General features: G+C 50.8%; 1 protein-coding gene across 1 annotated transcript in view; it reads left to right on the forward strand.

The window, feature by feature from the left end:
* PIK3R6 (phosphoinositide-3-kinase regulatory subunit 6) overlaps nucleotides 1-26,920 on the forward strand; it is a 49,012-nt gene that overhangs the window by 19,744 nt on the left and 2,348 nt on the right. Inside the window, exons 6-18 of the mRNA XM_054571091.1 lie at nucleotides 133-265; nucleotides 434-503; nucleotides 1,497-1,680; nucleotides 6,406-6,571; nucleotides 9,024-9,110; nucleotides 10,040-10,463; nucleotides 10,746-10,824; nucleotides 11,723-11,845; nucleotides 15,099-15,209; nucleotides 16,729-16,819; nucleotides 17,121-17,191; nucleotides 17,700-17,790; nucleotides 19,968-20,038. Coding sequence (XP_054427066.1) covers nucleotides 133-265; nucleotides 434-503; nucleotides 1,497-1,680; nucleotides 6,406-6,571; nucleotides 9,024-9,110; nucleotides 10,040-10,463; nucleotides 10,746-10,824; nucleotides 11,723-11,845; nucleotides 15,099-15,209; nucleotides 16,729-16,819; nucleotides 17,121-17,191; nucleotides 17,700-17,790; nucleotides 19,968-20,038 — 1,701 coding nt within the window. The remainder of the gene's footprint in view (nucleotides 1-132; nucleotides 266-433; nucleotides 504-1,496; nucleotides 1,681-6,405; nucleotides 6,572-9,023; nucleotides 9,111-10,039; nucleotides 10,464-10,745; nucleotides 10,825-11,722; nucleotides 11,846-15,098; nucleotides 15,210-16,728; nucleotides 16,820-17,120; nucleotides 17,192-17,699; nucleotides 17,791-19,967; nucleotides 20,039-26,920) is intronic.

Here is a 26,920-nt window from a genome sequence, read left to right on the forward strand (position 1 = left end):
AGATGCTGGGAGAAGAGGTGGAAGGTCTAGATTTGGGAGAGTTGGGAGCCCAGGTCCCACTTTCAGGCCCCACCTTCCAGCTGTCCCAGCCCACCCAGGACCCACGCACCCCAACTCCTCCCTCCGCCCCAGGCCACAGGCATCCCGGAGGAGCTCTACCGGAGGACCTACGCCCTTTGCATGCGGTTACTGACCCTGCCAGCCCCCTACTGCACAATCGCTCTGGACTGCGCCATCCGGCTGAAAATGGAGACGGCTGTCCCAGGTAGGAGCAGCGGCAGCCTCGGCTCCCACGCTGCAACTCCAGCTCCACCCGAGGTCTTGCACTGGTCTCCAGGATTCTGGGAAACTCAAAAACCCCAGCACCTTCTGCGGAGGCGGGGCATGGGGCTCAGCAACTGGGGCCACCTTGCTGAAGCAGTCTGCTTTGCAGGGACGCTGTACCAAAGGCTGGTCATTGCTGAGCAGAACTTGAGGAGTGAACTGTATCCCTACCAGGAGAGGTGAGTGGCCCCTCCACATGTTGGGCCTGTGGGACTGCTCACTGGCAGGAGGACAAAAGAGGAGGCTGCATTGAGAGGAACCCTGGCAAAGCTCCCCGTCCATGACATTTGTCCAACAGGGGAGTGCGTTCTTAAGGTGCCTGTCCTTCTCTGGAGATCGCGAAAGTAGGATAGGCCTTCCTTCTTGGGCTGGATGCAAAGGGTCCTGCTCACATGCAGAGGAGGACAGGACCACCGGCCACCCTGGAGACCTGTCCTTTCACCTCCATCCTTCCCTTGGCCATGAAGACCATCAACTAGCCAGGCAGCCCGAGCAGCTGCAGAGCAAATGCAGTGGAGGGGGTTCGGGCACGGCTGCATCGTGGTCTACGGGCTTTCGTCTGTGTGTGCCTGGCCCTTTAGACAAGAGTGAGGCGATGTTCACTGTGCTGGGGAGAGGGACGGATGGTGCTGGGCGTGCGTAGCTTTGTCCCCCGCAGGTACCTCCGCTGAAAGACGTAACCTGCGGCTCTGTTTCACAGAGGGGGCAGGGAGGTGAAGGGATCCGGAGGAACAGCATTGATGAGGCTGGGAGGTCACAGCTGGGTGAGGTTGTTTTCCTGGTGTAATCGGGGTGAGGAGAGCAGTTGGGGCCGCTCAAAGTTCAGCGCTCCAGTGTCAGCAGGGAGGGTTTAGGGGCCTCCCAGAGGGCGATGTGGTCCATGGGCCTTGACGCTGAAGGAAGAGGCAGGATTGAGGTTGGAACTTACCTGCATGTGAGAGACTAGAGGGACCAGCTGCCCCTCCAGAAGGGCTGGGCATGCTCGTATTTGCCATAGTTCACACCACTCCTTATTGTCCCCCCGCCCACTCATAGACTTTTGAATATAAGACTCCTGTTTTTGGAGGTGCTAAATAACTTGAGGGGGGCACAGGGTCCTGAGGGCACCCCTCCTCTGGCCCCTCCCCCAGTAGCCATCTCAGCAGCACCCTCCCGTCTGCCCCTGCCCTCAGAGTGCTCCTCTTCGTGGACCCGGAGCTGGTGTCTCCCTCCGTGTGCAGTGCGCTGCTGCTGGAGATCGAGGCTGCGCAGATCCAGCAGACGCCTGAGGCCTGCATGCGCCACGTGGTCTCCCACACCCTGCAGGCGGCTCTGGGGGAGGCCTGCCGGGCAGATGTTCTGCAAAGGAAGCTGCAGGTAACGGCTCTGCCCCAGCCCCCGTGGGTTCCAGTCCAGGGCCCCACGTGCCCGCGCCAGGTGCTTGCTCTGCTCATCTTCCCCCCTCTCCCGTTGCCATGTTACCTTTTTCCATAAATCAAAAATTAACACGCTCACTAAGGAAAAACTGAAAGACGCAGATCAGTCACAGAAGAAAATAACAATCACTCCTCTACTCAGACATATTGGCAGTTGACGTTCTGGCACATTTTTCTAACAACGATGACAATGACAATCATAGTAGCTGCTGTGTATTGAATGCTCGTCGTGTTCAGGCTCTGTGGTTGGCGCCGTGGTCAGCACTGTTCACGTATCACGTTCTAGAATTCTCACCACAACATTGTGAAATGGATGTAAGTTTCAAAACTAAGGGACACAGGAGATAGCCTACTCGAGGTCACACGTGCCAAGTGACTGAGTCAGAATTTGAACCCAGATCTGATTTCAAGCTGATGTTCAGTTGCCCCCCAGCCTCACTCCCCAACCTGATTCTTTTTTTTTTTTAACAAACTATACAGTTTTATATACTGCATGCATATGTGCATGTTTTTGATCTTTATCTTCCCATGCCATTGGAAATCCACCATATGAAATATCTTCCTTAAAAAATATATACCTGAAATCGTCGCATGATATTCTCTCTGGTGAATGTGCTGTTATGCATGTAACTAGTTGCCGGTTACTCTGGTGGGTATTTAGCTTGTTTTCAATGCTCACCCATCATTTCCCAGCTTTCTCTTGGGCTCAGTCTGGACCCCCGCCCCCCATAGCCAAGACTCCAGTAGGTCGGAGATCCTCCGGCCACGGGTGGCTTGAGGGGCTGGATTTCCTGGGTGGAGAGCACGCAGCCTGGGGCAGTGAGTCCAGCCCTGTCAGGGATGCTGTCTCTGGGAGGAAGGTGCTGTCCTCCAGGGAGGCTGGGCTGGCTCCTGGCTCAGCGTCCCAGCAGCTCAGACGCAGGGCCGAGGCGCTGCTGCTGTAAGAGGAGGCAGGCGCCAAATGGCGGGTGGCTGCGAGGGGTCGGCTCTCCTGCGCGCGCTGCCCCCGCACGGGGGCGTCAGTCCTTCGCCAGTCCGCGTCTCAGACCTGGCTTTGCCCATCAAAATGCGCCAGATGTGTTGCTCTTCCTTCTCCCGTATTCCATCGGCAGGCCCCGCACTCTGAGCCCTACATCTTGGAGTCTTCTCTTGATTCTTTCATGTCTGGCTGCGTCTCTCCTTAAACATGTTGATTTTATCGATATCATTTCCTTTCTCTAAAGTACAGTTTACACCTTGAGAATACCGTTCTTTTGTGGGTGTCTACCCGCTTGGACCTGTTGACGGTTCTGACTCACCTCCCCACCCCACCAGCCTTGACATCCGTCCCTCTGTGACCCCTCCTTTGGGGAGCTCACAGCACACAGCCACCCTGTGGAAGAATCCCTGCCCCCCTCCCCCACACACACAAACTCATACGTAAGCCCCACCTCGGTTCCAGCACAAGCATCTATGTCCCCTCGGTGGGTTCCCGCCCCCTTCCCCAGCCGGCCTTGACTCTCAGGAAGGGGGTGAGGGGAGGAGCTGTCCTGACCACAGTCTATCTGCTGACACAGCTGACCTCACATGCCGGCCGTCCAGTGGCTCTCGTGACCATTTCTGGTTCACCAAACAGGCCGCAGGGAAGGCGCTCTTTTGACACAACCAAATCAAACATGCAAGAACATCAATTTTTGTTTCTCACTGATGTGGGGAAAAGGCAATGCCAAGACTAACTACATCTCTGATTTGGATGCAGCTAGGGTTCAAGGGTAGGCTTAGGAGCGAGGCTAGGCTGGATTGGAGGGCGTCGGGAATCAAGTGGGGGCCGGAATTGGCAGGTTTGATGCATGCATACACTATTTTGCAATAGAAAAAAAAAGAAACGCTGAAAATAGAAGCTGTAATTTTTTAGGCAGAATAAATGATCAGCACCCCACCCGCAATCTCTTATCATTTAGAGCCCAGTGCTCTGAGTCTCAGTTGCTCTATATAGAGAATTGGGGTGGAGGAAGAAAGAAGGTCAGGGAGAGGCTCAGGGAAGGCATCACTGATCTCAAGCTAGAGACCTTTGGAAGCTTAGAGTTAGGGTGTCCTTAGTGGTCCCCTGGCAATTGTTCCCCCCCACACCGGGTGCCAGGGCTCCCAGACATCAGCCTGGTCTGGGGCTCTCCAGCACGTGTTGACCCCTGAGGCCTCTGCCCCCTTACCTGGAATTCTGCCTCTTAAGGGATGCCATTCACAGGCACACCTGCAGGCCAGGGGACAAGCGGGACCTGGGAGAGGTGGCTTGGCCAGTCGCAGCCTGCTGGGAAGGCCTTCTGACCACGAGTTCCCACCCTGTCTGCTGAGAACCTGTTCTGAGGCCTCGTATTCGTGTTCTGAGAGTCGATTTGTCTTCCCATGTGTTCAGAGAACCAGCAGACAAGGTCTTGAGACTGGGAGGTCAGCAGGGGACAACCTGTCTCTCTGACCCTCTGTACTATGTTCTGGGTGCTAGAGGTAGGTATCTCCAGCCAGGGCTGCCCCCTGTGGGGTCAGGGAACAAGAACTGAGGAAGGCCTGTTTGCAAAGCCTTGAAGACAGGGATTTCTGGGGAGATGGAGGAAAGAGGCCAAGGCAGAAGTCTGAAAATTTGAGAGTCAGCTCGCAGCGGGTCAGCAGGGGGACTGCGAACCATCCACACCTTCTCAAGGTCTAAGGGTCCTCTTCCCCTCATTTCTTCCTTCTCTTGAGCTCCAGAAAAAGCTCTCCCCCAACTGCGTCTATAGGGAGCTCTGGAGCTGCGCTGGCCTTTCAGTGTTGTCCTGAGATGGGGTGAGTGGGCTGGGCCCCTGTACTTCTGCATCGTCTGGTTATTGCATGGACGGTCCTCAGGAGAGGGGCGTGGCCTTGGAGAGGTGGCTTCCTTCAGCTGAGGGAGATCCGGGGGAGAGACTCAGCCGAGAGCTGCCAGCTGCCAACGCTCCCAGGAGCCAGGCCAACGAGGGCCTCAGTGCTGGGTAGCCACTGCGGCATGTACCACACCATCTCACTCAGAGTCAAAGCCAAAGCCATTAAAGTGGCCGACAAGACCCTCATGCCCTGCCCCCACCTCCTCCTCTCCATCATTTATCCATCTCCTATACCCTCCCTCTTTCTCTCTGCTCACTTGCCTCTTTACTCGAAAGTTGCCCTGCTGTGAGGCTTCTCTGATCACACTACCTAAAATTTTAGCCCCTCCCAAAATTTCACACCCTCCTTTCCTGCTTTATTTTCTCTTCAGCAGTTCTTGTTATTTATCATACTATAAATTCTACTTACCGTGTTTATTATTTCCCCCAATCCTCCCCCCAATACAGACACACTATAATATAAGCCTCACGAGGAATTTTTCTGTGTTTCATTCACCACTGTACCCGAGCATCTAGAACAGTGCCTGGCACGTAGTAGGTGCTTGATACATAAATATCGAATTCATTTATGTATAATTAATTTATAAAATGAAGAAATAAGATGCGATGGTCCCCGTGGCCCCTTCCAACTCTGATTCCATATCCCTCTGAATACTTTTGTTCATTCAGGTGATCGTTCAGTATCTGTCAGGGCCTGGCTAGTCTGAATGACCCACTCCGCCTTAGCCCCGGGAGTTGAGACCCAGGGCTCAGCAGACCCCTGGCACAAAAGGGAGACTGGAGGCAGCGCTGCCGTGCCTGCCCACGTGATTTGTTTGGACCCTGCAACTGCAGTTGTGAGAGGATTAGCCGGTGGCGAGAGGGGTGAGGGAGGACAGCCCGAGAGCATGACCTGGGGCCGTTCTTCTCAGGGCGTCAGAGCTGTACCACCGGAGGCAAAGGGACCCGCTGCTACAGAGCGTGGGGTGGCACCACGGGAAACTCTTTCACAGCCTGTTTCCATTCAGGAGAAAGGCCCGGCTTGGTGCTTTACCTCAATATCTTTAACACTTACCCATCCCCATTTTTAAAAAGCAGAAAACAAGCTTGAAGCTCTAAAGCCTTGGCGGGCCATCGCACCTGGCTGGGTTGAATAACTGTGCTTTGTGGATCGTCAGTTATTTTCTATTTTCGACAGGTGACACTAACCTTTTTATTTAGAGTAGCGATGTAAAATTTCCTTTTGAAATAATTTTGAACCAAAAAAGTGAGCTGATCTAAAGAAAAATAGTGAGTAAATAATAGTATAGGTCTATGTCAAGGCAGTATAAAATGACAGAAGTTTAGGAAATATTCACGGAGCACCTACTATGTGAGAGGAGATACTGTAGGTGCTGGGCATGCAGCCATAAATAAAACAGACAAAACCACTGGCTTCCTGGAGTTTACAGCCTGGTGGGGGCAGAACCTTGATCCAAGTGCTTGGTGACGTTTCATGCGGGGTGGGAACCAGCGGCCATCCCTGCCCACCTGGGTTCCCCACATTACCGGGCACCAGGTGTCTCCTCACAGCACGGTAGAGAGGCAAAGTGGACCCGCAGTTGCAGGCAACTTCTGGTAACAGCTGCGTTAGGGCAGGAGTGGCGCCCTGGATGTGGGGCGCAGACGCCACCGTGGTAGGGAACCTGCGTCTCGCCTCCTGGGAAGAGGGGAGGTGCCTTGTCGGGCTGTCCGTGCACTTGCGGACTTGGCGTCGGAGCTGGGGCGAGTGGGTACTGGGCCGGGATCCAGGCTCTGACACCCCTCCCCGACAGACCAGCCCCCGTGACGCCCTGGAGCGCTACTTCCACGCCGTGGTGGCAGCCGTGGAGCAGATGGCTAGCGAGCCCTGCCCGAGCCGGGAGGGACACCTGGAGAGGTTGGAAGAGATTTACTACTCGCTGCTGGGGCCAACGGAGGCCGCCAGGGGGCGCTGCGAAGGTAAGCGGCGGGCGGTCTCGGGACCTTGCCAGGAACGCGAGAGAGCAGGGCTGTACCTGCCTGGAGTCTACGCGATTGGTTGAGCCCGGGTTGAACACGTGACTGCTCCTGGGCTTCTGGGGACTGAGGTGCCCAGAAACTTGGAAGGTTCTGGGCTAAGAAGGTGGATAATTTTTCATGATAACAACTGATACCTGCAGAGCACCTACTATGCCCCAGTTGCTGTTCTCAGCACTTTATATGTTTAAATGTATTAAATCAAGTAATGCTCACAGTAAACTTATGAGGTAAGAAAGTATTATCCTTATTTTACAGATAAGAAAACTGCGTTCAAAAGAGGCTATAACTCTTGCCCGAGATCACCCAGCTAGTTAAGTAGAGTGCCAAGGTTCAAGCCCAGGCTGTCTAGTTCTTAACCACTATAGTAACCAAAGGATATGATGGTCCAGGGATACTCTAAAGAGCATCTAAAATAGCATCCCAGTCAACTTCATTTACATCTGGTGTCATCAATTTTTTAAAAGATTTCATTTACATTTAGAGAGGGGGAAGGGAGGGAGAAACAGAGGGAGAGAAATATCTACTTGCAAGAGATAATGTCAATCAGCTGCCTCTTGCATGCCCCCAGCTGGGGAGCTGGCCCACAACCCAGCATGTCCCTGACGGGGAATCGAACTGGCAATCTTTCATTTTGTAGGCTGGTGCTCAATCCGCTGGGCCACACCAGCCAGGGCTGGTGTCATGAATTTTTATTCTGCATACTTCCCTTCTACTTGCATTTTTATAAGACGCTGTCATGCACCGATGGGAAGCAAGTCCATGTGGACTAGGAAATCCTAATGAGCCCCAGGAAGTGTCCTGGGACATGCATATCTAGCTGTTGGAAGATGATTCTAATTTGTGTTCTGTTTCATGGTTGCCCAAAGCACCCAAGAAATCCATTAGCCTGCATGTTCCAGAACACACCCTGCACCCATAGGTACACAGCACCAACCTAAGGACTGGAAGCCACAGGCGGAGGTCAGTGTGCCAGCCCTGGGGCTTGACCTTGGCAGCCCAGGGGCAGTGAAGGCTGCAGAAGTCAGAGTGAGGCAGGCAGATGCCCCTACTCCCACCGGACACCCTCCATCCTCCCAGCCTCCTGTTCTTTTGTTTTACTTTAATATTCTATACCTCTGATTACCTCCGTGCCTCTGAAAACCACATGGAAAGGTCTGTTTATGAAGCCTCCCTCCTCCCAAGCTGGGGCGCACCCAGGGGCAAATCTGGCTTGGCTCTTCTTGGGTACCACCTGCTAACTCAGCAGTAACTCTGCATGGACAGAATGAGACCTGGTCTGGGCCACCCCCGCCATCCCAGCCACATCGAACACCTGCCTTCTTGCTTGACTCGTCCTGTGTACCTTAATGGCCTGCCAGCCCCCCAGTTGGCCCCTGCTGCTTCTGGGACAGCATGGGACGGTCGATTTGAGCACAGTGTCCTGGGTAAGAGCATGTACTCTGACGCTGGGTTACCTGGGCTCAAATTCTGACTCTGCCACTGTGTGCCCTTGGGCCAGTTACTTAACCTCTCTGTGCCCCTGGCTCCTGCTCTGTAAAGTGAGGGTAATGATACTCTCAGGGGCCCACAGCCACTGGCAGGATCTGGCGAGATGATGGCAATGTGTGCAAGGCGAGGAGAAGAGCACCGGGCAGCAGCAAGTGTTCTGTGTGCGTTAGTTGCTCTCCACTAAGGAAGCTTGCAGCCTTGTTAGGGAGGGAGCATACTGTGTAGGAATTGATCCTAAGGCTACACATTAGGGGTGCCTCATGCACAGCCTGTGAGGTCTCCTGGGGAGTGAATGCCCACAGGGGCTGGAGTGATCCTGAAGGAGGTGAAGAGGAGGGGCTGGCCCCGCCCTCCACCCTGGACTGCAGGGGGCCTGCCGCCTTTAGTACTTGGCTAGTGAGTTCTCTTCAGCATCACCCACAGGAGCAAACATTAATTGAGTGCCTGCTGTGTGCCTGCTACTAGAATAGATGCTGGGAAACGCAGTGGCCTTTTTCCCTTCCATTGGGTGTAGGCAGAGTGTCTAAGAACAATGGGAAAGACAGCGTGGCTGCAGCGTGGGGCTAGGGGACTGACCAACGATAGGAGAAGAGTTTGGGAAAGACGTTGTGAGCTGATTCGTGAAGGGGCCTAAAGGCTGAGCTCGGAAGTCTGCAGGAAACAGGGTGCTTCCACGCCTTCTTGGGCAGGGAGGGGACTGCTGCAGCTCCAGGCCCTGGAGGAGTGGATGGTGGCAGAGAGGGGGAGGAGCTCGACGAGACCAGTTATTGGGAGGACCAGGTCTCTGTCTCCCCCATGCCCCCGCCTCTAGGCCCCACATGGGAGCTGGGGGTGGGATGGGGAGAGCAGAGGAGAGTCCCACAGTCTTCCCCTCGTGGTCTCCACAGCCTGCTCCTTCCTTCAGGTGACTGCCCTGCAGACCGGCCACCAAGCATCCCCCTGCCCAGCCCGCACATCACGTTCCACCTGTGGACTGACGAGGAGCAGCTCTGTAAGTCACGCTTTGACCTCCTCCCTGGGAGCTGGCCGCATACAGTGGCAAATGTGTGTGTGTGTGTGCATCTGTGTCTGCGTATGTATCTTTGTGTGTGCATCTCTGTGTGTGTCTGAATGTGCCTGTGTGTCTCTGTGTGTACATCCGTTGTGTGTCCATGTGTGCTGAGTTGTTCTGCACATCTGGGAGAATGTATTTTCATTATATCAGAATAACTCAGTGCATTGGCCACTGGCCTCACGTGTCTAGTAAGCACCGCATGCCTATGACAATGCCAATAGATGATGCAAGTCCCCAAGAAGGAGGCAGCCACCAAAGAAGCTATGATTTCTGGAGCAGGAGGGTGCCCTCCATGCTGGGGTTCCCCTCCCACTGTTCCCTGGCTCTTGTCAACGGAGAGGGGAAGACAAAGGCAGAGGCTGGAGGGAGCAGCATTGGACCGGGGCACTGGGTTCGAGTCCTGGCACTGCTTTTGGCATGCTGGATCGCCCTAGACAGACTCAGTTTTCGCTCTGGGCCTCAGTGTCCTCATGGGAAATAAATTGAAGGCAGGTTAGAGAAGTCAGGAAGGCCTTCCAGGAGCTGATGGTCTGGTCTGTGCCTCGGGGGACGCGCAGAAGTGGGAGAACAGGAGGATGCTAGTGAGTGAACGTGAGAAAGAGGGCTCTGCGGTCAGGGGCGCCTGGGGGAGCCGATTTCTCTCCTGCAGGACTTCTCGGAGCCTGTACCGTGTTTACTAAAGAAACTCAAGAGGTGGCAGGCACGTGGGGTTCTCAGTTCGCTGGCCACAGAACCTGTGCACCTTGTGGGACTTCTGTTCAACTGCACAGGGTTCGAGGGACTCAGAACCCCAGGCGCTGCCCGCCGAGGCCCCGCCGGCCTCACACACGCTCTCCCCGGACGCCCCCTTGTTCTCCACATCGCAGGGAAGGAGCTGGTGCTCTTCTTGCGCCCGCGGTCCCTGCTGCGCCTCAGCGCTGACTTGGAGGCCTTGGATCTGCAGGGCCTCCTGCCAGACCGGGAGCTGGCCCGGGAGTCCGTGCTGTCCACCGACAGCGGCATCGAGCGGGACCTTCCTTTGGGGACTGACGAGCTGCCCATGCACGGCAGCCCCGAGATGGAGCGCGCCGGACTGCAGCGCAAAGGGGGCATCAAGAAGCGGGTGTGGCCCCCAGACATCTTGATGCCCGGCAGCTGGGACGGGTCCCCGGGGCTTCACCGGAGGACGGGCAGGCCCAGTGGGGATGGAGAGCTGCTGCCCGGGGTCTCCCGGCTGCACACGGCCCGGGTGCTGGTGCTGGGCGACGACAGGATGCTGGGGCGCCTGGCCCGGGGCTACCACAGCCTCAGGTAGGGCCCCAGAGGGGCGCTGGGGGCGGGGATGTCGGGGGCACCGGTGGGCGGTGAAGGATGGAGGAGTGGTTGGGGAGGGTCGGGAGGTGGAGGCCAGGATAGGAGGGGGGAAGGTGGTGCACAACGCCCCCGTTCTAAGCTGAGAGAACAGAGGCCCAGAAAGATTAGGTAAATTGCCCAAAGGCAAGAGATAATAAAGAGCAGAGCAGAATGCAGAACCGAATCTGCCTGCAGCCGATACCCCTGCCCTCACCCGTGTGCTCTGCCGCCCCTCGCCAGGAAACGGGAGACCCAGACGTTCTGCCTCACTCCCAGACTGAGCCTGCAGCTCTACTACATCCCTGTGCTGACACCTGAGGTCAGGGAGGGGGGGACCTGGGAGAGGGGGAGAGGAGTGTCAGGAGCAGGGCGCGGGCCAGGGGCTGGGCGGACTCAGGCAGCCCTGCCTCTGCTGGCCGGGGAAGTGGGGTTGCCCTGCCTTGGAATGTGGAGCTGGGAGACACCCTCGGGGTCCTCCGTTCCAGAAGCCATGGACACGGGGCTGAATGCGGTCAGAGAGATGTTCTCTCAATCTCTCACGGTGCAGCCTGCCCATTGCTGGTTTTCATTTTCTTTTCTTTCTTTCTTTCTTTCTTTTTTTAAAGATTTTATTTATTTATTTTTAGAGAGGGGAAGGGAGGGAGAAAGAGGGAGAGACACTTCAATGTGTGGATGCCCCCTCGAGCGCCCCCTACTGGGGAGGACCTGGCCCACAACCCAGAGGCACGTGCCCTGACTGGAAATCAACTGGTGACCCCGTGGTTTGCAGGCCGGTGCTCAGTCCACTGAGCCACCCCAGCCAGGGCCCACTTTGCTTCTCTATTTGAATTAATTGCAGGCTTCTGAGAATTTCAGGCAGAGGAAGCCCATTGGTCTGCTGGGGGAGAGGAAGCCCTGCCTGCGGTGTTTCATTTCTGTTCCTCACTCTGCTTCTTATTGGGACGCCTTAAATTCAAAACAACACTTGTCTCTCTGCTGTTAAGGCTGATGATTATGTCTCAATGTCCCTGGCAAGTGGCGCTCGGAGAAGGGTATTCCAGCTTCATCTGAGGTGTAAATGAGAACACTCTCTGCAGAGTGCACAACTGGCCCCAAGGGGCCGATTTGATCACATTCCCAAAGCCGGTTTCCTAGGACTGGTACCTGGGGACCCTCCGGCCAGGAAGAGAGTGTCAGAGAGAAGACCTGATGCGTGGGCCTTATCCCTTTGTCCTCAGACACTCGCATCATCCAAGCATTTGGAGCTCGGAGAGCTGGCCGCCTTCCTGGGCCGGGCCGACCCGTGGTACGAGAGCACCATCAACACCCTGTGCCCGGCCATCCACAAGCTGGCAGAGATGGTAGGGCAGGGAGGGCAGGAGGGTGGGAGGGGCCATTTCAGATATTGCTCTTGACCCTTGACCCCAAGAGTCCGTCCAAGGGGCCCCATGATTGGAGGAGGCAGGACAAGAATGCAGGAGAGAACTCTAACCAGCAGGTGGTTGGGATTTACTCAGAAACTCGCCAGGCACAACAGTCCCCCTTATCCACGGGTTCTACATGTGCAGATTCAGCCAACCCGGGGTGGAAAATATTCCAGAAAAACAAGTTACATGGTTGCTGACCTGTACAATGTCGTTAAGCCTATGATGGTTATGTCAGTACCAAACATGTACAGACTCTTTTTTCCTTGTCGTTATTCCCTATATGGTACAGTATGACAACTATTTATGTAGCATTTCCATCATATTCGGTATTATAAGCAATCTAGAGGTGAGGTAAAGAATACAGGCAGTTGCAAGTAGGTTACATGCAAATACCAGGCCACTCTATATCTGGGGACACAGGAGCACCCGCAGATTCCTGTATCCAAGCGGGTCCCGGAAGCAATGCCCTGTGGATACTGAGGGAAGACTGTACTTTGGACAAAACCACTGTGGAAAAGATGAAGTAAAATGTCCTTTCACAAGTATGCAGGCCAATTATATTCCTTATCTTGAGAGTTTTCTGTGATGAGTTCTCTGTGATAAGAGCTAGTGCTTCCTGAGCACTTCCTGTGCAGCTGCTGTTCTAAGCACTTACACACAGCATCCCTGCCGAGTAGACACGCTTGTTGGCAGGTGCTATTTTCTCCATATCCCCATTTTACAGATCAAGCAGCTGAGGCACAAAGAGATTAGGTAACTTGCCCAAAGTAGAGTCCCACTTGGAATCAGGCAGCTTGATTCCAGAGCACGTTCTCTTAGACACGAGCCGTAGTGCCGCCCGCCTGAACCCTGCCGGTGGTGGGCGGGAAGCTAGTCTTCTACTGATTTGAAAAGGCCTTGATATGGTAAGAGAATCTAATCCTTTTTGCAGTCATATGTGTTGCAGACATTTTATTCCACTTTGCTATTTGCCCATCAATTATGCCAATAGTGTTTTTTGATCTTCAAAAGCTTAATATTTTTATATAGTCATACATAGCATTTTCATGCTTTGAAAGGACTGCTCAACTGATAAGATTATATCCAAGACTAAGTAAATATTTATTCCAATGCTTTTAATATTTCAATTTTTACATTTAAATAATCTGTGTGCAATTAATTTCAGTGTTCAGTATAAAGTATGTACCACATTTTGCCATGTATAATGTACACTTTTTTGCCAAAATTTTTGAGGGAAAAATAAGGATGCACATTATACATAGGTAGCACTAATTCTATATCTTTATAAATGTTTTTAATTCTTTTATTTATGCTTATGCATTAAAAGTATAACTATAGAAAGCAATAACAATATCTGTATGCAAAATAATACCTTGGAATATGATCATCAGTTTTGTTTCTAAATATAAATAAATAAATAATTGAATTAAAAAATTATAATAAAAAGTGTTTTTCCTGAAAGTTTGGGCCCAAAATGTGGGCATGCCTTATACATGGGAGCACATTATTTGTGACAAAATGCGGTAATTTTATTTTTTCCAAATGTTTAGCCTGTTTTCCTAAGCTATTTTTTACATAAACCATCTTGCCCCATCAATCTGAAATGCCACTTTTATCATTTATTAAATTCTAACATATGCTTGAGTTTATTTCTGGGCACCTATTTTTTTTCTCACTGGTCTATTCAGCTCTGTACAAATTCACACTTTTGTATTTTAATAGCTGTCAGGGTAAGCCTACCTCATAACTCTTCTTTTTCAAAACCTTTCAGAATGTGCTTATTTATGTTTCCAGACAAACTTTAGAATTTTTTCATTTCATTTTTAACTCTCTTGGGATTCCTATCCACATCTGATGGAGAATTAGCATCTTTAGCATATTGTTGTCCTCTCTGGGCCTGTGGTAGAACTCTTTATTTGTTAACCTCCTCTTGTATATTCCTCAGGATAGTGGCACAGTTTTCAGCATATAGATTTATAGTTTTCTTCTTGCAGTTGTGGATGGTATCTTCCTCCCACTGTTTTTGGACAATAGTTACTGCTCGTATAAAAGGGACCTACTTATTTTCACGTATTTATTTTCAGACTTGCCACTTTACTGAGCTCTCCATTTTGCTTTATTGCCTGATTGATTGGGGTGCCTTCTTATTGCTTTTATTTGAATGAAGATGTTGGGGGTAGGCATGTTTTTTAATTATTGCTTATCTGAAAATGTCTGCATATACATGAAAGACTATTTAGCTGGGTATTAAAATACCTTTTCCTTGAAACTTGAAGGATATTATAGGAATAACATCTGATGTAGGTTTCATTTATGTGTCTATTGGTAATTTTTCTCCACGCCGGGACACATATTAGATTTTGGTTTTTCCTGCTCTCTCCTTTTATAACTAACAATCCCTATGATCCTTATACTCATTCCAAAAGCAGTTTCCCCATGAAGAGGCTGGAAACAGTGCGAGCAATGCAGCATTATCAGAATAAGTTTATAGTTCCTCAGTATGACCCTTTGGAAGGGAAGAGTATTTCAATAAACCAGATGTGAAAATCAAAAGAGATATTATAGGGTCATAAACAGGATGGATTAAATAAACTCTGAGTTTTTTCCAATTCTGGTACTATCAGATTCTACGTAGACATTCTGTTCTCTTTACCTAAAATACCCAATCATTATGCTTTAGAATTATATGCAGTTAGGGAAGCCTCTAGGACATAACACTAGTCCTTTTTCAACAACATATAAAAATTAATTAGTTTATTAATATATTTAGGTACCACAAGAACTGAAAGAGACATCAGATCATTTATTTCAACCTCTCATGCCCAAGGTGTAGCTAATCCAAACCTAGAACCCAGTCCAGACTCTCTCTTCATTAGTTATGTTGTCAAGCATCTTGTCTACCCTACCAAGCACCCAGCACAGTGTCCTACACATAGAGATGCCCAATATGTCTCTGTACAATTAAAATTAATCAGAGTCCCTAGAGAGATGAGGCTTTGAACAAGTATATTTTGACTAGGAGTAGAAGTTGGGTAAGTAGGAAAGGCTTGGACTGTGCTGAAGGACCAGCTGGGTTAGTGCATCACAGAGGATGTGTAGGGGCCTTGGAGTTTCTCTACTGAAAAAAGTGGCACCCCCCATGGGAGCATGGAAGGAGGGAGCTGAAAACATTCTCTGTCCCTCACAGCCCCCCTCCCTGGACACATCCCGGAACGTAGACCCCTTCATCCTGGATGTCATCACCTACTATGTTCGCATGGGCACCCAACCCATCTATTTCCCGATCTACACAGTCAAGGTAAGCTTTCCCCTGGGGCTCCGAGGGTGCCACGGCCGCCTGCTGAATCCCCGGGCCCCACAACCTAAATACCTGGATCTAGGGAAACACAAGTGACCAGGGTGAAAGTCTGAAAGTCATAAACTCACTCAGAGACTCTTGGTTGTCAATTTTATCTTCTCAGTCTCTGGATTTCTGTGAGCACCTGCGGACTAATTTCTAATGGCCACCTCTACCTCTAGCTTCTTATCTTGTTTTTCACTCTGCTTCCTGTGGTAGATTTTTTCTTTATTGCCTACCTGATTTTGACCTAAATGAGGAAGTTAGGCCTTTTCCTTGATTTCAAAATGCAAACCAAAACAACACAAAATAGACAAATGAAACAAAATGAAACAAAACAAAAAAAACCCTCTCAAAGTTCCCTGGTAAAGGGAGTAAACATCTCAGCAATGCAAACGACTTAAAATTCAAGAGTAGGTGGCTGTCCCTGCCCTTCAGCCAAGGGCGCCCAGGAGCACACCTGCTGCTGACCCGAGCTGGGTTTCTGGCTGCTGCACTGAGGGGGGCCGCCGCCACGGAGAGCCACGCAGCATCAGGAAGAGGCTGTTAGAGAGAACTTACGGCATTTGGCCCCCTGTCGGGGGATTTTGGGGAGGGCTCCAAGGGTGGGATTTGCTCTGGATCGAATGCTGTCAGGCAGGAGGATTGATCCTGCGACTGGGCATCTCAGTAGTTTGAACTGTTATTCTTTGACTCTAAGAAATAGCAGCTGCTCGTTATTTGCTGAGATGGGGGGGTGAAGGGTGCGGCCTGTGTTCGGACATGCTGGTGGCGTGGTCTGGTTTCTGTCTGGACTCACCACAGTCACGGAGTGGCCTTGCCTAGCAAAGCTGGCATCTACGAAGTCGTTTTTGGTCAACAGAACACTGAGACCTCACTGTGAGTGCCGGGCCAGCTCCCAGCTTCTGGCGGTCACTTTTCTCTCTCTCCCTCCCTGTTCTTTTGAGAACCCTGCAGCCACGCTTCCCTGTGGTTCCAGCCTCCTCCCTCTTGCCCTGTCCACACCTTGCCCCGCCCCTCCTCTCCTCCTCGCAGACTCCTCCAGGTCTCCCCGAGAGCAAATCAGCAGTCACTCGCCCTTCCCGGGTGCAGCCCTGGGCTCATCACCCTTTCATCCTCCCCTACCGGTGCCTACAAGAGGTTTTATTATCCTCCTTTATGTGAATTTTGTCCTCCACTCCTGCCATCCTCATTAGTGCTGGTTACAGGTAGTTTAGGTTTCAAGAATACTTTCCTCCACTCTTTATGAATATATTACATTGCTGTACATATGATGTATGCATTAGGGAGGACAGAGTCAGGTCCACGTAATCACTGGATGCGGCTCAGAACCCAGTGGCAGGATGGGCAGAGGGACCTTGCTTCTCTCCTCTCCCAGCCACCCAGTCCTTGGGCTCTGGGTTTGGAGGGGGAGCTGCCTCTGGCAGAGAGCCGGCCTTCACCCTCCTCCCATCCCTCTTCCCTCCCTCCGTCTCTCCAGGTCTTCTTCAGCGACCTGAGCCAGGGCTCTGCAGAGGACATATTCCTCACCGAGCTGAAGGTGAAGGTCCAAGACTCCAAATTCCCCAAAGGTGAGCATAACTAGGCAGCAGGATTCATTCTACGTCTGGGCATCTCAGTAGTTGTAACTGTTGTTCTTTGACCCTAAGAAATAGCAGCTCCCCAACTCAGCTTCCCCAAGCCCCATTTTCAGGAAGTTCTCCCACCTCTCTCTGCTGAATACGGAGGTGACCTTGCCTGCCCCCCGCCCCCCTCCCAGGCTCGCCCAGGCTCAAGGTCAGCCGGGCACCCCTGAGGCTCAGTGAGGTGGGGAAGCTGAGGTAGGGGAGGACCTCCCATCTTCAATTCAGCCTTTTTCTCATCTTCTCTCAGATGTTTCCTCGCCCAGGAGGAGGGGTGCAGGAGAGAGCCCGGGGGCTGAGCTCTCCCTGGGCTACCAGAAGGTCAGTCAGTGGCTTGGGGGTGTTTGGGAGGCACAGTGGGGTGGCAGCGGGCATGGGGAGGCACTGCCAGGTGGCAGCAAGTGTCAGGAGCATGAGGGGAGTTGGGGAGCAGACAGAGCCGGGGGACCGTCTGCCCTTTCTGAGCACTGCCCGCGGTCCCCAGCCTTCAAAGAGTTTTGCAGGAACGGGAGGGTTACAAATGGCCTGACAGGTAGACTAGGAGGGGATCTGATTTAAGGAACAAGGGGGCTGTCCCCTTGCTCTAAAATGCCTTCGTCACTGGCTGACCAGGCGCACTGGAGAGGAGCCCTTTGGGTCTGGAAGGCTGCCCATGCTCCCTGGGGCCAAGAGTGCCCTGAGCCCTTACCCCATGTCCCCCATTGCTGGACATTAATGACACGGCAAGGCTCTTGGGCAGGGGCTGGACGTGAGACTGCGGGTGTGAGGGCATGGGGGCAGGCTGTCCTGAGGACCCCTACCTGTGCCCGCACCCCCTCCCCCTCCCCAGGCCCTGCTCAGCCACCGGACCCGAGAGGCTACCATCTCCCTGAGAGCCACTGCTCTGGTCCTGAAGGCCCTTCCAGCCAGGGACACGGCCGGTGAGGAGCTGGGAAAGCAGAGCAGAGGGAGTGGGAGGGGACAAGGTGGGGGGAGGAGAGAGGGTCGAGTTACCCGAGGTGAGATGGGGGGAGGGAGGGAGGAGGCCCTCCCGGAGTTCACCGCCTGCGGCTGGCGGCGGTGGCGGTGGTGGAGCTGCTGGCTGCTGCGTGGAGCGCAGTTCCCACTAGCGAGTGGCTCGTGCTCTAGCGCAGGCCTGCGCCTCTGACACCTGATGACGGTGCAGGGACCACACGGAAGGGGTGCAGTGGGCCTCCTGCCTCTGCTTTGGGGCCACAGAGCTCGAGTTTTGTTTGGAAATTTTTTATTTTGAATGCTGTTCCCTTGGGCAGGGAGGCACTCTCCAGCTCACAGAAGGCACTGCTAATCCACAGCATCTAATTCTGGCTAATTATATAGTTATAATGTTAGATAATAATGTAGTTATCTAATTGTATAAATCTAAAGTTGAGATAATAAAAGATACCAATTTATGTCCCTATAATTATATGCATAAATTATAAACATGAGCTATTGGTAATGTGGATTGCTAACATTACACACATTGATCAGAGGCAAGGTGATGTTCTATGGCAAACATAGGAACTCTTTTAAGCATGTTAACACTGTGAGGTAGGTATTATTAGTATAAGCAACTTTTTACTGGAAAGGCAGCCAGAGAAAAGAGAATAACTTGCCCAAGGTCACGTCTCACACGAGAGGCTGTGTTCCTCACCACTGTGTCCTGCCACTCCCTCTGTGACTTCCAAATCGCAACAGACCGGACTTAAAAGATGAGACCTACAGGTGATTGTAGAAGATTTTCTCAGAGCAAACAAGAAAGCTTACCCAGGCAGAAAGACATCTTGTTCGCTGCTCTACCCCCAGTAGGTGATACATGGCCTGTTGCACAGTAGATGCTCAGTAACCATTTACTGAATAAATGAAGTGCTACTTGACACCCAAAAATTTGTTTTAAAAAGAATGAATGAATCTGGAATGTTCCAGAAGAAACACAGAATGAAAATACATCTTAGCCGGCCTGGAAGCCTGTGAGGAATTTGTTTCTGACCCCTTCCCCCTCCCCCGTCCAACCATGAGTAATCGCTCTGTCTCTAAAATCCTTTGTGGCTTCGCTACACCCCAGTGATGACACCTGTCATCTAAAGCATTGGCGTTTATATGTGGGTATCATCACTCCTGAATTTCCTAAAATTTATCTGGCACAAAGAGGAAACTCAAGAAATAATCATTGATTTCATCACTTCTTAATAAAATGGCTTCCAGGCAGGTTGAATTTGTGGATGACAGATGAGACATTCTTTACTTGTTGGTCTTTAACACCATGAAGAAGGTGTGTGACTTTGGCAACAGAGGTGACCGTAAAGTGGGTCAAGAACACAGAGTCTAGTACCAGAAGGACAGGCTTCAGAGCCAGCTTTGCCACTTACAACTGTGTGACCTGGGGCAAGTTACTTGTGACCTCTCTACCTGTTTTTTCACTTCTGAAATGGAGATAAGATACTAATTTATGTGCAGAGAGTAAATCAGCATGTTAACTCTTATTGTTAAAATTGCATTTCTTCTGCTTCCCGCACAAGGCGCCCACTGCCCACCCCCTCTCTAACGTACGCCTCCGCCAAGTTCTCCATCACAGAACCGTGTCAGAACTGAGACCAGGACCTCCTCAGAGGCGCAGAGCCCCCTGTAGCAGGAGAAGGGAGGCCCTGGTAGTAATCACACGATAGTGACTTTTGACACATTATACGCTATTAGGAAAGACAAGGCCCTCCCACATTTCTGTGGTGCCTTTGTAGTGCTCACATCCTGGGCTGGGTGTTCCTTCCGTTTTTAGCCTGCTCACTAGCTGTGAAGAAGTGCAACAGAAGTTCCTTTCACTAAAAAAGGGATACAAAAGGAGGTGAAGAAAGGGATCAGAGTTGGCTGCTATGCCTGAGGACGCAGGAGCTTTGCGGTTTCACCAGGGAAGGGAATGGGTGATCAGGAAGGAACTGAAACTTGGCTAAGACCAAGGTGGAGTTGGGAAGTGGCTAAGCAGGATGTGGGAGGAAGTTAATATGGGTAGGCGGTCCCTTCCTAGGACCTAGAATCTCAAACACACCTACTTCCCTGCAGGCCCATTCATAGCAGCTCCCCAATCTCATTGTTCCCCTTGCAGACCACATGTGCCTGAACGTTAGCGTGACGGAGGTTGTCAAGTCATCCAACTTGGCAGGAAGGTCCTTTTCAGTAAGTACTGGGCAGAATGGGAACTGGGGATATTCAAATAGAATTGGCTGGAGCTCAGGGGGAAGGGTGTTCACAGAAAGGGACTTGTGTGCCTGTCTGAGCCTTTACTATGGAAGTGGGTTTTCCTATCAGAAAGAATCGCTTTCCAATCATTCAGTTTGCAATATTGAGCATCACCTGGCATAAATAAGGTGTTATAAGTGTTAAGGCCTTGTCTTCCATCTGCTGGCTACCTGGAGACCTAAGACATATGTGCATTTTGAGAAACTACAAAATGCACTCACGTTCTGGCATCCCCCTGGCTACTCAGCAGCCCGACTCCTAACAACTTTACACAAACTTTGACCAGGTCAGATGCGCCCTTTCAACCTCATTGCTCTACTCCTGCCCTTTGTCCTTATTGATACTTATGGGTACGGATTCCCTTATTAATATGGACTCATCCATCTTCTCCCTGTCTGATGGCCTCTCTGAAGTTCACTTCCCTGCTGAGCTGGGCCTTGGACCCCGTGATCACACCCGCGTTCTCAGATACCCTCAACTCCCAGGCACATCGTCACTTGAGACCAAGCCTCCTCCTCAGTCCGTATGCTCAGGTGGCTGAGGGCTTCTGGAATAAATCCTACGTCCACATACCGTAGAGCAGGGCCACAGCAAACTCATGGCCTGCCACCTCAGTGGATCCTTGGCATCTTCCCTTCCACCTCCTCCAGGCTCTTCTCCGTCTGTTTTCAGTTCTCTTTCCTCCAGCTTTGACCCTCCCTCCCCTGTGCTGTGCCTTCCTCTTTGCTTATAATCATGCTCAGGTCTTTTCCATCCTAGAAAGAAGAATCTCTACTGTGACCCAGCTACCTCTCTAGCTACCACTGTATCTCCTTCCTTTCTTTCTCGGTCAGGCCGCCTGAAAGGTACCTCTAGAGGAGTGTCCAGTCCCTTACTGGTAGGGGACGAGCACTGGGTCCAGCATGGGTCTACCCCAGCCTGGCCTGTGGTGCGTGGTTCCTGATTTTGTGCAGGAAAGATTTCACAACCCGAGTCCAGGTGGTTTTAAGAGGACGTTCATTAAAGCCGGAGACAGTGAAACAAAGGAAGGACTTTGGGTAGAAGAAGCAACAGGAGAGTAACCGGAGAGAATGTAGGTGGTGCTCGGCTTCGGCTCCCTAGAAACCTTACAGGAAGGAAGTGAGCGAAGGTGGGGCTGCTGTTAGCTCACCGTTAAGTCAGAGAAAATGGGGTCAGGGAGTCAGCCCAGGACGAACTGCCGCCACCTGCTGCTCCCCCGGTTGCCAGTTTCATGGGGTTCCTTAGAGTCTAGGAGGAAGTAAAAAGTTCATGCCCGAGAAGGGGCATGGCGTGCTCCAGAGCGAGCACCGGGTCTTTGTCTTCAGGGTTTTTATTTTTCTTCCGTGGATGAGAATCTTAGGGGAGGGTTCAGTAGAACTTGGTTTTCCAAGTGTTTTTATTGTAATATGCTGATGCATCAAAATGATTATAAAAGGTAGTTGGGGTTATTTTTTTTTTTTTTGTCTGCTTTACTGTTTTCCTTTTATCTTGGGTCTGTCTGGCTCTAACTGGGTCTTTGTTATTTGTTTCCCTGACTTCCTCTGTCCTTGGGTTTAGCTGGCACAAATGGCCTTAGTTGGGTCTCTGTTCTCTACCTCCCCAATCTGGGTGACTTAAGCTGTATGTATTCTCTGGTTAGGGAGGACAGGTAGAAACCGTTTGCTCTCAGGTGCCCTTGGTTAGGGAAGATAAGGTCTTCGTGCAGCGCCCTAGCTGGTAAGTTGTTCAAGTTGTGTGGCCTTGTCTAGTTTCCGCGTTCCCCTTGCCCAGAATGCTCCTGGCTTCTCGCTGTCCTGCCTCGTTCCCGATGACAGTGCTGTCCACGACCACCAGCCGACCGCCCGCTGTGGCAGTCGCCTCCATGTCACCAAGACCAAACGTCACTTTTTAGTTCTTATACTTTTTGAACCTCCCTTTTTAAAATAATGCTTAACCTATTAACACATTTTTAATCATGTTAGGAAATTCAAAAAAGCACCAAGTGAATTTACTGGGAGTCCCATCACCCAGCAAGGATGACTGTTAATATTTTGAGGCATAAACATTCAGCCCTTTTTTATATATATTTTTACAGAATTGGTGGCTATATACATACTCGTCTATAACTTAATTTTTTTATTCAAAAATATAATAAATCATTGTGAATATGGCTAGCTGGTATCTTGTTTATCTCATTAAATATAGTTTGTCATTCAATACATTTTATGAAATATTTATTATATGATGGCTACATATGCCTGGGCAATTACTTAATTGATTTCTTATAATATATCTAAGTAAGCTCTCATTTTTCACTACCACAACAATAGTGTGAGGAACATACTTGGGGAAAAACATAACATGAAAGTCATGGTTATGCCTTTTTAAAAAATGCCTAGAAGTCATGTCACTCTCAAATGGCATCTATATTTTAGGGTTTTTTATGTATTTTGCCAAATTGCCCTCCAGAAAGTCTGTACCAAATTCCGCTCTCACCATAGTGTTTGCTGATTTTGCTGCACAATGAACACCTTGACTAATTTTTTCATCTTTACAAATTTGATTATCCAGTTTTTCATTATTTCAATTTGTATTTCCTCCTCACTAATTGATGAAGTTGAAGATTTCTTATATCTATTGATAACTTTTATTTTTTCATTTGTGTATTTCCTGTGTATTCTCATCCTATATTAATATTGTGGTGTCCCCACTTTGTATAATGAGAACGCTAACCCCTTGTTTGTTGTATATTTTGGAAATAATTTTTTTATTTTTATTTTAATGTAGTTCATGAATCTTTTACCAAAAATTTATTTACATTTTGAGGTTGCAAAATCAACCACTTGTTTCCCTTCGATGATTTCTGCCTCTGATGTGATTATACATTACATATGTCTGATTCCTTTTTCAAATACCATATTTTATCAAATGAAAGACATACCATAATTTTATATACCACTAGGAAACAATACCTCATAAACTATGGACAATGCTTTCTTATTACATTGGTTGCACAATACTTTGTAATTTTAGATATGTTAAAATAGGAGGGGAAATTGTTTTAGAATCAATGAAAATGACGTGCATGTTTTGCCAATCATGTGTTGTTCATTTATCATGGTTTTTATTCCCTCTCATATGTCTTTACTCATTTTAAACATTTTTACTTAATTATATTACCTATAACTACTGGAAGGGTAAGCCTTCTGTTTTTTGGGTCCACTGACCCGATAGTGGCTTAATTCCTGGTATGTTTCCCCTACTGAGAGTTCATATTTTGGGGGGGGGGGTTTATCTGCAGGAAACCTGAGTGGAAAACTTGTCCTTCTAGAGAAATTCTATGTTTGCTCTTACCAAGTGCCCCAGTGACATTATCGGTCCAGGACCATATTTCAGGTTAATTCCTTGGCCCGTAAATCCCCAGACTGTGCAGACTGTGCAACTGTGTGCCCAGAGCCACGCAGTTTTTTACATTTTTTTTGTGCTCAGGTTTTGTTCACTTACTGCTCCCCTCTAATAATTTGGAAGTTATATGTACTACTTTTTTCTATTAGTGGTTACCTTTAAAATTAAAATATTTATATTTGAAATTACATTTATATGTTACACTCCAGTAAAGTGGGCTCGCAACGCTGTCATAGATGTTTTCCCTAGATTTCTATTCCTTCGATCGATCCTGAATGACTCCCGCTGCTAGAACTGAAGCCCTGTTCTCTGAGTCATTAAACTCTAAATCTGTGAATTCTGAGACCCCGCTTTCTCAGAGCTCTTCTTCTACCTGCCTAATTGGTGCTTTTTGGCCTCTTTCTCTGCACTTTTTTTTCATAAACCAGTTCCTTAAATAGCTACTGTTCTCTACTTCTACCCATGGCCCACTTCTTCTCCCGTTCCCTGGGCTATGGAACACACTTTTAGTCCAATTTGTTAAGGGCGCCCAAATCTGCATCTCCTGCTCTGACATTCACCTCCCTGGGTCTCTAAGTTAGTGTTCAACTAAGTTAGCATGAACTAGATGTCCCACAATACCCCAAACTCAAGATATTCAAAATCAAAGCCAGTGCTTCCTAAAGTTAAGAGCTCCCTGGAGCCAGACTGACTGGGCTCAGATCTTGTCTGTGCCATTTCCCGCCCTGTGACTTTAGGCAAGTCACTCAAGCTCTCTGTGCCTCAGTATCATTGTCGTGCAATGGGGATAATAACCCGCCTCACCTAGCTGTGGGGATTAAATGGCTGTGACATGTAAAGCTCTTAGAGGAGTGCTCGGCCAAATGGGAGCTATTTCTGTGCTCGCGGCTGTTTGATTTCCTCCTCTCCTCCCCCATGTTCTGTCTCTCGGGGACTGGTCACCCCTGCCAGAAACCTGGAAGTCACCTCGGATGCCTGCTCTTCACTTCCCTGTGTCGTGCCGGTCTCCTCTCTCAGGCACTTCCGAACCTCTCCCTGCCTCTTCATCCTCCTTCCTCGGGTCTAGCTAGGTCGACCGACCATCCCGATTTCCCCAGAACTTAGGGGTTACCTGGGACATGGGACTGTCAGTGCTAAAGTCAGGACAGCCCCCAGACAAGCTGTGCACCCTCGGTCCAGACCCCCTTCCACCCCCTTTTCCTGGACAGACAGGAGAGCCTCGCAGCTGGCGTCCCTGATGCCAGCCCCCTACTCCTTAGACCCACCTTCCACATCTCTGCCCAAGTGGTCTTCCTAAAACAGAATTCGGACACGTCACTTTGTGCTGAAAAGCCTTCCTCCATGTCCCATCCTCCATGGCAGGGGGCAGAAAAACTCTTCAGTGTTGCATCGTGTGGCTCCTCTTCCCCTCCCCCCGCAGCTCGGCCCCCCCACCCCGCAGGCCCTTTACACCGAGGTATTTGGAAGTGTCCCAGCAGCCATGCCCCGGGCCTTTGCTCCTGTGCTTTGCTGGCCCCAAACCGTTCCCTATCTTCCTTTCATACCTCCCATTTCTCCTTTGAGGTGAAACTCAGTGGTCAGCTTCCCCTGCAGGCCCTTCCCCATGCTCTCCTCCTTCCCTCCACATCCTCCACCCCACCCCACCTCACTCTCCACTCCCCGGTGATGAGGTGCCCCACCTCTGTGCTCCCATAAAGCCCCAGGGAGACAGCCGCAGAAGTGCTTACACCATAAATGATACCATTAATCTTTGCGTGGCAACGGGCTGTGAGCTCCCTGCACTCCGGCCCTTGTCTGGGTCTCCTCCCCACTCTCCCCGCTCTCCGACTGGACTGGCGTCTGGCCCGCACCAGCTGTTTGCTGGGTCAGCCAAGGGCATCCTTCACCCCTGCAAGACATCATCTCGAACAGAAAGAAGCTCACTTTTCCTGCAGAAGCCCAGCCACTGTAGGAGGGCGCCGATTGGCTGAGAGATCTACTGTACTGAGCTGAAATCTTCCTTCCTACGGGACAGCTCTGTATTGAAACTTTAAGCTCGAGGTAGACTCATTTACCTTCATGTATTTCCTCTTTTGAAGTCAGTTCCTTACAATAGTTTCTGTTTTTAATGACCTCTTTAAACAACCTGGTTGTGGGCTTTTGGCAAACTTAAACTTCCCACCCCAGGGAGTTCCCTTTGACTCCTGCCCCGACTTGTGGGGGGAAATTCCAGTAACTGTGCTTCTCTCTTCGAACCCAGGCAGGTGCACATGCGTGTTCTGTACAGACGGGTCAGGTGATAAGCACTGAGGGACAGGGCCAGTTCTTGGTGAGCTAGAGTGAAGGCATTCCAGCTTCCAAGAACGGAAGGGCTCCGGTATCGTGGCGTTTTTAATTTCAGGGGCAGCAATGACATTATTTAGGCTGGATGGGAATTTTAACTTAGAAAATTAGTGAAGAATGGTAAACTTTGGGCCCTGGGCTGCAGAAGGCAGGAATCGACTAGCAGCGTTTTGCTCATCCCCTCATGAGCTAAGACTGGGACTCTTGGCAAATTCTGCATCTGGTCCTTTCAGCGGACTTCCATGGCCGCATTCATAGGCTTAAATCCAAAGCACCCATGGTCCTTGCAGGCCCCAGCTGCTCAGGCTGGGTGTGGCTAGGGGTGCAGACCACCAGAGGGAATGTTAGGCACCTGCCTGCACTGCAGGCACGTGGGAGAAGACCCCAAGCCTGCTTCTGGATACCCAGGGGACAGGCCTGTGGAGGCCCCCGGGGCGGCAGCGGATGCTCCGAGCAGCCCGAAGGGGTGGCAGGAACACTGGAGTCGGGGGCGGGTCCCACACCAAGCACGGTGGGGCCTGCGTAGGCCTGAGCACGGTGAGTCCCAGTGCGTCCCTTCAACGGCTGCCTTGCCCTGAGTCGGGACCTTGCGTCTCCCTCACCGGCTGGTCCTCGCAGGGGGCTGCCACCCATATCATAAATGCCCCTGGCTTCCCCCCAGCCCCCAGCTCACCAGGACTCCAGCCGTCTTTCCAGGCATTTCCGGAAGGTCTGGGATGACAGCTGAGTGTCGCCATCACCCAGCTAGTTGCCTGGTCAGTTCGCACTGCCTCTCACCACTCCCCCACCGCCACCTGGGCCACACCTGCCCGCCATGACTGAGCTCCAGGGCACCAGAGCTGCCACTGGTTTTGTGGCACAGCGGGGACAAGTCCCCTCTCCCTTTGTGTTACCCTCTGTCTTTGAAAGATTTTGGTAAATCTTTTTGTCTTTACTTACAGCCCACCTGTTCAGACTCACGTGAGCCTACAGAGTGGCGGCAGAAGGGGCTGGGGCTAGGGGGGCAGGATGAGAGAACCCGCAGCGGGTCCCCCCTCCTCTGACAGCGGCGGCCATTATATATGCCTCGCTCCTTCTTGGAGAACTATAAAAAATAGCAATAGACAGCCAATA

This window comes from Pteronotus mesoamericanus, unplaced genomic scaffold, assembly GCF_021234165.1.
Source record: "Pteronotus mesoamericanus isolate MK-2021 breed Mesoamerican mustached bat unplaced genomic scaffold, CSHL_Meso_final contig_22, whole genome shotgun sequence".
Classification (NCBI taxonomy): domain Eukaryota; kingdom Metazoa; phylum Chordata; class Mammalia; order Chiroptera; family Mormoopidae; genus Pteronotus; species Pteronotus mesoamericanus.